The sequence below is a fragment of the Taudactylus pleione genome, unplaced genomic scaffold (genome assembly GCF_031769625.1).
Source record: "Taudactylus pleione unplaced genomic scaffold, aTauple2 ptg000036l, whole genome shotgun sequence".
Taxonomy (NCBI): Eukaryota; Metazoa; Chordata; class Amphibia; order Anura; family Myobatrachidae; genus Taudactylus; species Taudactylus pleione.
The window spans coordinates 5,201,363-5,213,942 of NW_028284438.1; the positions used below are offsets into that span (position 1 = coordinate 5,201,363).

The 12,580-nt window shown below is 40.8% G+C and overlaps 1 protein-coding gene across 2 annotated transcripts in view; it reads right to left on the minus strand.

Moving 5' to 3' along the window:
• Positions 1 to 2,082: 2,082 nt before the first annotated feature.
• Positions 2,083 to 12,580, minus strand: part of PDE5A (phosphodiesterase 5A) — a 198,272-nt gene continuing 187,774 nt past the window's right edge. For both annotated transcript variants that reach the window (XM_088452221.1, XM_088452220.1), the window contains exons 19-21: positions 8,145 to 8,219; positions 7,483 to 7,566; positions 2,083 to 2,232 (exon numbers count right to left, since the gene is read on the minus strand). In XM_088452221.1, coding sequence (XP_088308347.1) covers positions 2,083 to 2,232; positions 7,483 to 7,566; positions 8,145 to 8,219 — 309 coding nt within the window. The remainder of the gene's footprint in view (positions 2,233 to 7,482; positions 7,567 to 8,144; positions 8,220 to 12,580) is intronic.

The following is a 12,580-nucleotide window of genomic DNA, read 5'->3' on the forward strand; positions in this document are numbered from 1 at the left end:
AACACATTATGTAATGGCTACAATGTAGAATAGCAAAGCAGGAGAGGAACTGGAAAACTATATTGTTGGAACTACACACACCTGCAAAATAGTCTGTTCACCATATTTACCTACTCTAGGACACTCACAAGTTGTCAGGTAGTCATCCGGCTCATGGGAGAGTGGGTGAGCCTCCTGCCTTCCACACACTTCCTAGTGAAGAGGGCAGGATGTGGAGAATAATAACAGGAATCACGGCCCCGTAATGAGCTCTGATGGGCGGGGCTTAATGGTGTGAATCAGCTGCCACCTGCATCTCCACTCTGGCTTCTCCCGGAGAGGAAATTAGTAAATAAGTATATATGTTGTTTAGATGGAACTTTTGAATGGTGAAAAATGTCATCGCACCTCCCTTCATCTCTTGCTTTGTCACACAAATCAGTTTGAAAATAAATCCGTTATGGAATATTCATAAGGGCTAGTGATGGAAAATCACACCTAAGAGAATCACTTCATACAAACAATTTCATTTTGTTCCAAAATGAAAGTTGGAAAAATTTGCTCCCCTCCTCACATAGTAAAATAAGAAAGTTAGACGTCATCTTGGCGTTTTCTGACCTGTACAACTGCACTCAGCCTGCAGACTTGAGCTATTGTATAGCAACCAAACTTATTGGCAACTTCTAATATCCTTATGTTTTCATTAACTGTATTTTTATTATTGGCGCTTGATTAATCAGGAAAACGTTCATACAAATATCAACATTAAAATGAAATACAAAAATGTGTTGACAATATTTCTTAATGCAATTGTGGCCATGCTTAAAACACATGTTGCTGCTAAAGTGTCATACATAAGACACGTAAGAAGTGCACGTAAGATAAATCGGGCCTCTACTTGGATGATTACAATCATGGCATCACTAGGGGGTTGTGGACCGTACCAGGTGTTACCATCTGTTAGTCGCACAATGCGCTTTGAAGTTATTGTGAAGAGCCCGGCTCCCAGTCACTGAGGAGGAGCTGGCAGTGTGGGCAGTGTCTCTAGGGGAAGCCCGGGATCTCCGGTAGTGCTGGGCACTCCCTCAGAGTGATGAAAACAGGGGCATGTCGCTAGGTCACTCCCCTTACCAGCAAAGTTGCACCCCCTTTTCGGGCACACGCAGGGCTCTATTTGGCACACCGACCCCAGTGACAACACTGATTACAATTCAATGCATAAATAACATGAAATAAAAATGAAAAATATTTTTAGAAAATCAAAAGTATATTTTAGATAGAGTACCATAATATCTACAGATTAGCCTTTCCATGTAATAATCCATGAAAAGGCCAAACCCTTCTATAGCCCTCCAAATGGTTATTCAGTCCAGCCATTAGAAGTATGGCTTTGTTGATGGTAGCTATATGTTTTTCTCATACTACTCAAGAGGGAGTAACATTTGTTTCCTGTCCTAATCACGTACATTAATCTTGTTACAATGGTGTGAAAAATTCTCAGTAAGTAATGGTGTCACTCTGTGTAATAATGAAAATAGAAAATATTAATATTTAGTATTAGGAATACTATCAAAACTAAAGTGCTTTTCCCAGCTACAAAGAAATAGGACCTCAGAGGCAACTTGTGATCTGTGTCCTGTTTAAAACAAAAACCCCATAACCCATACATGCCTGTGCATAGCTATAGAACTAGTAGCATCCTTATTATCTAGAAGCCACTCTTTCCAGACAACGGAGAACAGTATGCTAAGGACAAGTCTGATATCATTTTGTAGATGGATCTGGTTATTATTGTATATAGAGACAGGTCACCTGATGTTAAATGAAAATGGCAGCCATGCATTAAGGCACTGGTCCTAGAAGGACAATATAAAAAGGAATCAAGATGACCTTCCCAAGAGCCTCCAAAGGGCAGTGTAACTTTATACACGTCAGAAAATATATTGCTTCTCTAGAAAATATTACACTGTAATTCCATTTACATTTCCTTATTATTTCCTTAAACGAAAATGTGAAATTAATAAATATAACAGTGGCAAATATATTTTTTTTACAAACAGTGTAATACTATTTTGTACCACAAGACTTTACATTGTTGTTTACTTAGTCAATGTCACAGTTCAGTTTTGGTTGGCTGCTGTCTCCATTTACCAGGCCCTTCTCTTGCTGCTCTGCTAAAACTTGCCATTTCTGCTTGTTCCTTAGGCAGCCTTCCAGTAGTGGGTAACATGATTCAGACACTTGGGTTAAGGCCTAGGAAAAAAGTCACAATACAAATATTTATTCAATCTTTAAACGTAATTGTGTCACTCTATACATGAGAGGAGCTGAGAACCTGGTCTGAGGTGGCACAGACTGAAAACTCACCTCTTTAGAAGAGCTTATCAAAATCACCACCCACATAACCTCCATAAGCCATCCTACCCAATTACATCCCCACTATACAGTCTACACATAACTTTACATACACTTTCACATTAACTGGACCACTGTACAATATGTAGCACCAATCCTTGTGTATCAATGCTTATTTCCCTATAGCTTGTAAGCTTGCAAGCAGGGCCTTCTAACCTCTTTGTCTATCTGTTATCACCCAGTCTTGTTTTATTACTGAATTGTTCACCATTGTAAAGTGCAACGGAATATGATTATATACATATATGTAAATACACTGTATATATATATATATATATATAAAAGTGATAATTAATAAGTAATACATAAATAACAGACGTTCCTGAGTCCTCTCCCTCAATCATTTTAGCTTTCAATAAATACAGTACAGTGGTTGCAGGAAGTACCATGAAACCATTTTGGAGTGAAATGTTTCATGGTATTTTTTGATTGACTGACAGTGGGATTTAGCTTTAGAAAATCAAGCCCTGCTATCTTTTTAATATCCAAAGTAAAAGTTTGAAATGTTTAGTCCAATTTATGCAAGTTTTCATTTTGGAGTAAGCCCACTGCACTTAGTAGCTAATAACATTTTAGTAATTGAAATAACTTCATAAAATGCTTTCATTGAACAAAACTTTAAAACTGTTAAAAATACCATTATTTAAATTTTACCCAAAAAATAATATTAAAATTATTAGATTATATATGATGGTTATTACACATACCTTGACACGTGAAAATTATACCTATTTTTCACTGCCACAATAACCTGGGTTATTGGCTAATCTACCTGGGTTGCAGTGCTGTGTAAAAGGGTCCTTGAAAGAAAACTCTGGGTTGAGTGACCCTGGAATCCGACCCGGATAGCTACCAGGTTTGGACCCATGAAGTAACCTGGTATGGTGCAGTGTAAACGGTGTGACCTGGGTCATGATGACCCAGGTCATGACTAAAACCAGGGGATTTGCTGGCTTCAGTAGCACTTGGAGATGACATAATCTCCAAGCATATACTGTAACGCAAGAAGACCATGGTCGTGGAAGACCCAGGTCCAGTGTAAACGGCAGAACCTGGGAAATAACCCAGCCACTGATGTGAAAAGGGTAAAACCTGACTCCGACCCATGCTCAATGTCCTGGGTTGTAGCTGGGTTTCTGCTGAAAAAGGGGTATTAGGTTCTTCCTGAAATCACCTGTTGGAGACTCCGAATTACACAGTTGTTGCCATTTAACAGATGTTTGTTAATAACTGGCATTAGCAACCTCTACAGCCATGAAATCAAAATGTGGCCTACACTGACAGTTTTCATGTTCTAGATGTTGCAAAGGAGAGTCAGATATTCACTGCCTATTTGCTAAATAGCCACTAAATTATGTTTCTGAACATTTACTAGGAAATTTCAAGCATATTATTTTAAGTTTCAGGATTCATTCCAGTAAGTTGTAGTAGACAGTGTCATGACTATAAATAGATAACACCATTTTTGGTAAAATTATCCTTGAACATAATTTAAAAGGCTTCCAAGCAGGGCCGGCCCCAGGCATAGGGCGACCCAACTCCCGAAGGGGTTGGTGGGGCAAGGGTGCAGCTGAGGGGAGCAGATGCTTCATGTTACAGAGGTAGGGGAACAGCAGTGCCATTTTCAGATGAAAAGAAGGGTGTTGATAAATCATCACCCTTCACATATGTGGCAGTGTGCAGGCTCAAAGTGCTGGAATGAAGTAGGCGGGCCAGAGGGGGAGGCGGAGCCTGGAGATGGACACAGGTGGGCTGGGAAGAGGAGATGGAAGGGTCAAGAAGAGGAGAAGAGAGTCAGTGCTGTGCAGTGAATTATTATTAAGATACAGTCGGACCTGGATATGTGGGACCTGGATAAGTGGGAAACCTCTATTACAGGGAATAATTGTGAGGTCCCTGCATTTTTGCACCAAAAGCCTTTAGTTAGTGAGACTGTCAAACCTCTTCAACTGAGACTGATTTTTCTTGATTATTAGGAATAATCACCTCTATAACTGAGACGATTGCTGTTAGGAGCTTTCTAAGTGAGATTAGTGTAGTTTATTAAGCTCTATAAATGAGGCGACCACTGCTAGAACCTCTGTAACTGGGATTAGTACAGGTTTTGACAAGTCTAAAGGCCGTATTCAATTTGAGGTGTTAAGTCCGGATCCGCGTTAAGTTACCGCCGATGATGTCATTATCGCCTGTTTTGGTTTTACCCCGTATTCAATTTGAAAGACTTTGCGCCTATGAATGGGAGGCGGTAAAAAGTGCAGAAATGGGGTTTTGGGGTGTAACGATGCGGGAACCCCCGTGCAGCCTTCAGACAGTCCCCCAAAGGTAAACTGTGTCATCAATTTTTTAAAAAATACTTAAGGGCACCCCAAAAATTAACTTTGAATTTGGGGTAAAAAAAAAAAAAAATTTTGGGGACAAAGTTAAAAACTAGTGAACTTGACTCTGGGGGGGGGTCCCTAAGTATGTCCCAGGTGTTTTTTTCATTGCAGGTGCTTGCGGCAGGTGGGTTTTTCAAAAACATTTTTAAGTCACTTTAGCAACTTTAAAATATACTGAACCCCATTTTCAAGTACCCCAAATTTGCTGGGCATAGTTGTTTTGCACTAAAAAAACTTCTAAATGCTCTTCTGCAGCACCTTATTCAAAGCCGCATTTATGCACCTGCCGCGGCTATTAGAAACCCCGACTTCCTTCAGGAGTTAAAAATGGGGGTACCCTTTGTCTTCCCTATGTCTACACATCTTTAGGGGGGTCCCTTGAATATTTCCCGAAAATTCCCGTTTTGTTTAACCTGTAAAAAAACGGGGTCAAAATGTAAAAAAAAAATTACATAAGGCCCCCCCCCAAAAGCCAAACCAGCCCCACGCGGGAACTGTCAGTAGCCGGAGCCAATCAGCGGCCGCTCTACAGTCAGCGCGCCCGCTGATTGGCTCACGGGACGTGCCAGCTCCGGGCATGTCCCGTCAGCTGGCATTCGGGAGCTATCAGTATGTGTGGCAACACACATACTGATAGCTGTTGCGTGGTTCATGTAAAATCGTTTTTTTGTTTTGCCAAGTTCCTGGATTACTGCGGAGACCAGTGCCAGGATATCGGTGAGTATGAATTTTTTTTTTTGCAGAGCCATTCATTAAGGATATTCTACTGGACAAGGGGACAGACACATCTGGTATAGGTATGTGTGAATGGGTAGGTGTGTGTAATAAAGTTATACTGTCATGGTGTGTGTGCTTTGTCTTTTTTTAACTATTTATTTTACAGTGAAGTTACAGGTGCCACATGTCTGCTGGCACTTGTTGTTCCGCAAGTGTAAAATGGCAGGCATGCTGGCACTTGTAGTTCCACTGTAAAACACAATAGTTTTACATTATTTGAACACCGAACCAGGGGTATGGGGAAGAGCCCCGGGCTTCAGCGTAAACCTGTGGTGCTCTGGAGAGGGGGGACCCTTCTTTGGGGGGTCCCCGACTCCCCCGAGATCACTGGCTTGCGCTGACCGATTTGGGGTGCTAATACTTTGGACCTGGAGCCCCGGTGATTGGGTCTCCGGGCTGTGGCATTAGACCCCAGTCGGTTGGGTCTGGTGCTGGTCTTAAATATAGGGGGATCCCCACGGGTTTTTTTCCACCTATATTTAAAACCAGAACTGGTCCCTGCAGCCTTGGGTTGGTTTCTAAAATACGGTGGAACCCTACACATTTTGTTCCCCATATTTTTAGAAACCACCACTGGCTGGCAAGCCTGGGGCTAATTTGTTTTATTGGGGGGGACCTTATGTCATTTTTTTTGTACATTTTTACCCCGTTTTTTTACAGGTTAAACAAAACAGGAATTTTCTGGAAATATTCAAGGGACCCCCCTAAAGATGTGTAGACATAGGGGATGACAAAGGGTACCCCCATTTTTAACTCATGAAGGAAGTCGGGGTTTCTAATAGCCGCGGTAGGTGCGTTTTTGTAGAATTTAAAAAAAATGCATTTTGGGACCTAAAAATATGCTAGTACCCATTTTCATGTTTCCCAAATTTAATGGGACCACTTTTATAAACTAAAAAAAAAGCTAAGTGCTCTTCTGCATCACTTCTTCAAAATTGGGAAAAAAAACACCAGCCGCGGCTATTTAAAAATCCGACTTTCTTTTGCAGCCAAAAATGGGGGTTCCCATAGTGGTACCCCATGTCTGGACATCTTTAGAGGGGTCCTATGATTATCTCCTGAAAATTCCCGTTTTTTTACGCCGATCCAAGTATCGCAGGGTCCCGTTTTCGCCTACTTTCAAATTGAATACGGGATACGCGGGCACGCGTGCGATACTTTAATGCCTACAAAACAGGCGAAGTCGGCGTTAAGTCCGAGCCCCGTTAAATTATTGCTGCTCGGCTCAAATTGAATACGGGCCTAAGTCTGTACCTGGACTTACAGGGGTGAGAACCTCTATAAGTGAGACAAACACTTCTTGAACCTGGATAAGTGAGAAACTGGATAAGTAAGATACCTCTTTAAGTGAGACCTTGAGATCCCACTTAGCCAGGTCTGACTGTATTATATTGATACATGGGATTGGCTGCAATTTAAGGGGCTCCAACTAAAATCTTTTCCTCTCACCCAGAGTAAGATGTTGGTGCAACGCTTCTTTGAGGTGGCATCTATTTCCGGGGTTGGGGTGGAGGAGGCAACAGCTAAAGTCTTGCCTAGGGCTCCAATGAATAGCATCTCTCCCACTCTTTGAATGGAGGCTCAAGAATTTTAAAGAGAGGCTTAGCATATACGTACTTACACTAATGCCTCTCTCTGAGTTATTCATTTAAAATAGAAAGGGAACTACATTACTAAATAATAAAACAATATGAAGCCAGGAAAAAATTACCTGGGCTTAATAGGTCTATTATGTAGCAGAAAAAAGGAGGTTCAGTTTGGCCACTACATTCCCCACATACTTACTATATAGCTGCTTATTTGTTATATGTCCTGTATTCAGGATTACTACACAGCAAGACAGCCATGGAACAAGCACAGTAATGTGGCTGTACATATTTTATTTAACAATTATGGTTAAATAATACAATTGCAGTAAACTTTTTTTACCCACCTCATAGAGCTCTAAGCATATTGCATCAATGAATCCGACCTGCATGCTGGGTATTTTGTCTTTCTTCTCTCTGTTCATCAGATCCTGAAAGGAAATCACATCAATTGATCAGTGAAGACGTGAATCTGCATTAAGGCCACAGATGCACCTTTTCCTGCCACATATTAGCAAATAGCATCCCCAACCTGAAGAGTCTATTGGGCATATGTTCTAATCATGCGGTTTTAGACTCAATAATTATATTTTCTTTTTGCGCCAATAAGAAATTAAAGCTCACCCAGATGTATCGTAGAACACATTCAGGGACAGGGTGTGAAAGGAGCCAGTCCCAGCAATGTGTAATGTAAAGTGATTGCTAAGGGATCACTTTACTTTCTTGTTCAGGAGCCATCAGCGCTACTGCGCATGTGCGGTCTGATGACCATGCATGCATGAGAAATGAGGTACCTCTGATATCTGCTCTAGTACCCCCTCCCCTAAGATATATTCAGGGGATACAGTACATTTGTGTATATCACCCGAAAAACAGTGTATTGGGGGATATACTACACATTTCTTTTAGGAAATAGGCCCCTAAGGGGCCAGTATGGTTACAGTCACGTATTTTAATTTTCCATGAGACCCAATTACCAACACAAATAAACAATGGAGTTCATTCTTACAATTGGCTCAATATTCAGTTCCTGTCTCTCTTTATCTCCTTGGTCATAAAATTCCGTGGCAACAAGTTCAGCAATCTGGAAGTAACATAGAAACTTATTATTGTACAGTAAGTCAGCAAAATATTTCTTGTAGCAAAGTATGTTCTACCAATAGCAATGTAAGGAATTAACTAAATGATTAAGCAGTGTCCAAAAGATCTGCAGTGGAAAATACTCTCCACCATTTGCAGTTGTAATAATACACACAGTTATGCTTGACAGGAAGTTTCACACATTTGTACACAGCTGTATAACAAACAAGAATAGACTGTTTATGTATCAAATAGATATCCAGAAAGTTACCAGCTAAGATAGAAGACACCCAACGTAAAGGATACATTTCTACTGTCATTTTAGTAAACATTGCTCAATTCTCATAATAAACCACGGCTCCCCCGCCTAGATACGTTAGTTTCTTGTTACAGTACATTGTGAATTGTAACTGTTACAGAGTTGCAAGAACCAGCATCTACAGCACACACTGCTCAGCATTCCTAACTTGGAATACCATATAGTTTAGGTAAAACTGCCACCTCTAAACCCTCTCAAATCACATTTTTGGAGATAAAATCTATAGCTGCATACACACACAACGATTATTTTAATGATTATCGTTAAACGATATAGTTTAACGATATTGTTTAATGATAATCGTTTGAAAAAATCGTTCACTTTCTGAGTCAAACGATGAACGATAATCGTTCATGCGTGTTCACGTTTGTAGTTTAGTCAGACTTGTCAACTCAACGATTTTCATTAAGGGAATATGCAACAATCGTTTGTAGTTCTATAGGTGCATACACACACAACGATTTTTTGAACGATTATCGTTAAACAATATTGTTTAATGATAATCGTTTGAAAAAATCGTTCACTTTCTGAGTCAAACGATGAACGATTATTGTTCATGCGCGTTCACGTTTGTAGTTTGTAGTTCAGTCAGACTTGTCAACTCAACGATTTTCATTAAGTTAATATGCAACAATCGTTTGTAGTTCATAAAAATCGTTCATTACATTTAATTGAACATAGTAAATGAACAACTTTAGTAAACGATTTTAGTTAATTTTTTCAGGGTAGAAAATCGTTTACTAAAATCGTTCATTAACTAAATCATTGTGTGTGTATGCACCTAAAAAACTTGTTCATTACACTTTAAAAAAATCTGACCGATAATCTGACAGATAATCGTTCAAAAAATTATTGGTAACAAAATCGTTGTGTGTGTATGCAGCTTATGACTGTCACCTAACCATGCATACAGCTGCTTTGGTAGCAAGAAGGCGGGGTAATCTATTACCAAAATATCTACCTAAACATTGGCTACATTAATATGACAATATTCAGTTGCCTTATAAAAGGTTTAATTGTTTGATCCTTAGCTCATAAAATACACTCCATTATTCATTCATTCATGAGGTATACAATCGGGAAGCCGGCTGCCTTAATACCAGCAGCCGGCCTCCCGACTGTCATATCCCGGCAAGGGATGAAATGCCGGGCGTCTAGATGTAGACGCCTGACATTTCCCCGATGCTGGGAGACCGGCATCCCGATCGAAGCCGTGCGGGGGTGGGGGTGGGGTTAGGTTTAGGGCACCCGGGGGGACTTAGGGTTAGGCACTTGGGGGGGAGCTTAGGGGTAGGCCCCCCTAAGGAGGGTTAGGTTAGGTTAGTTAGTACTTACCTATCCACGATCGGGATTTCCAGCACTGTCGGGAACTCTGCTGTTGTCGGCCAGGCGCTGCCGGGAATCGAACTGCCGGCCATGCGACCGGCGGTATTTCATACCGATTCCCATGATATACAATCGGGAAGCCGGCTGCCTTAATACCGGCAGCCGGCTTCCCGATTGTCATATCCTGGCGAGGGATGAAATGGCGGGCGTCTTGATGTAGACGCCTGACATTTCCCCGACGCCGGGTGCCGCGAGCGGACAGCCACGGGGGGGGAGGGTTAGGTTTAGGGCACCTGGGGGGGATTTAGGGTTAGGCACCCCCCCGGGAGGGTTAGGGTATTTCATACCGATTCCATTCATGAAAGTATTTAGCTCCCATTGATTCAGGAGAACATATGCCTACAAGGGAGAGAGGGAGGGGGAAGGGTGATGAGGTGCTCTTTGTGGTATAATAATCAAAGCTGCTCGGATTCCTAATGCAACTTTCCCCGATGTATGCATATGCTGTATGTTTATTATTGCAGTATTACACCTTGCATGCAGTGACTTCAATATAGTAATAAAATACGGGATGAGTCAAAACAACCCTGAATATCTTGGCCTTATTGGATGGTGGGAGTCATATAAATTAGATTAGAATTAGCTGTTTTATGAAATATACTGGTGACTACTGATGCTGCAAAAATTCCTAATAACTACCACAGTACAGACCCCAAATTGCTGGTGGCCACAAATCCCTGACGGCTACTACAGTGCAGAGCCCAAACTCCTTGTGACTTTAATCCAGACATCAAAGAGCTGCTGGCTACTACAATACAGACCCAATATCTATAGTGATAACCCCAATGTATACATCTTGTATCTCCTAAATTTGCTAGGTCATCTTCTCTTTGTGCTTTCTAAGTGAAGTGTCAGAGTAAATATATCCACCAGTATTCTAATTAAGGAATAGCACTAAGAATAGGTAGTGCTATTAACCAGCTAGTGTACAAAAGGCCTTAATTACACAAATTGTCTTTTAACAAGCCAATCAAACATATATAGGGATGGCGGCATATTCAGTTTGGCTATGTTCCAAAATACGGATTGCAGACAATGTACAATTTTAATAGGACTGGGAATAAACCATAAATATGTAGGATGCAAACATATGACTACTAGCCAAATACATCACATTGACATTTGTTTTATCCACAAATACCACCTCTGTGTCCTTATCAACTATACATGAGAAACTTTTTTAAAAGGGGTTGTCTAGAAGTGGACAAGCATCGGGCCATCCTGCTCATCAACAACAAATGACAAATGTGTAAAGACTGCTGAAGTTAATAAACCATTAATGTTCCCGAACGATATAGGAACGTGTGTGATGTTATGATATTTTAGGTGAATTACGTGACAGTCATCAAATATAACCTATTTTAACTCTTAAAGCAGAAGAAAGATGTAAAACAGTAAATGGGACACTAATAGCATTATCCTTCAGGAATACAACGCTTTTGGATTTCCTTAAAATATATTAGCACATTGCATATAAACGACCCATAAACTGAGTGGACAAGACAGATAATGACACTTTCACTTGACCTTAAAAAACTGACCAATGTAATTCACATAATTACAGCCATCATTGTAACTTCCTTCTGCAGAATTATCTATTTTCCAGGAATCTTCCTGGCCAGAGGCCCAGTGCTCCATCTGGTGCCGTGTCAGCCATATCCAGAAAGCTGTTCTTTTTATTTACTTCTCTTTTCACAATCATTTTTAATTATCAAAATATTTATTTTAGTTCTAATTGGGATTTTTTTTTAGCACATACTAGGCCTGATTCAGTATGGATCGCAACTGCGATCAGGGCTGCAATTACGTACGCAGTCTCACTGCGATAGAACGCTAATCCACTGCGATCGCTATGCCGTCGCAGCACAACATAAGGACACCCACCTCACCTTATCTTATACACATCAGTAATACTAAGCAACACTGCGAAACCATCGGTAACATCAAGTAGCTTCAGGGAATCACACACACTTGCACAATCTCTGACCCTACTCAGGAATTGCTGACCTCATCGCACGCAGTGAGTACACAAGCTGCATATGGATCACAGTGGCTAATTTATGCATGTCCCTGCAATGGCGTTCAAACGCACTGACAGGCCTGCGTTTCGCTGACCAGCCCCCATCACCACCCCCAAACGGTACTTCCTGTCATTCACTCTGCGAAGGGTCTGCGTAGTCACTGCGATCATAGTCCAGATGGCAGTGGCTGGTTTGCGCACACGTACTGCATATGCATGCGCAAAACGCAACAATCGGCTGATATCGTGCATAATCACAGTTGCGATCCTTGCTGAATCAGGGCCACTGACCATACATTACTTCACAGGGTTTTCTCAGCAACTAAAAGGTTAATGTGACGTTATCACATTCCAACATCAATATCACAATTTTTTGAATGCAGTTCCCACACAACTGTTACTTTGTTTTGTACATAAGCCTTTGTGTTTTCAGAAAATATCATTAGTCTTTTTAAACAATTACAATTAAAAAAAAGTAACTAAAATTTCAAGAGCGTGTACTAAAAGCAATTTTTTAAAATAAATAAACACCATACAGTAGTACTTTGAGGTTCTTGCTTCAACATAGGTCCAGTTTTACAAATCTGCAAAAAGCAGGATTCTATGTGCAAGTTTTCGCTTAAAAAAATCTGTAGTGGAA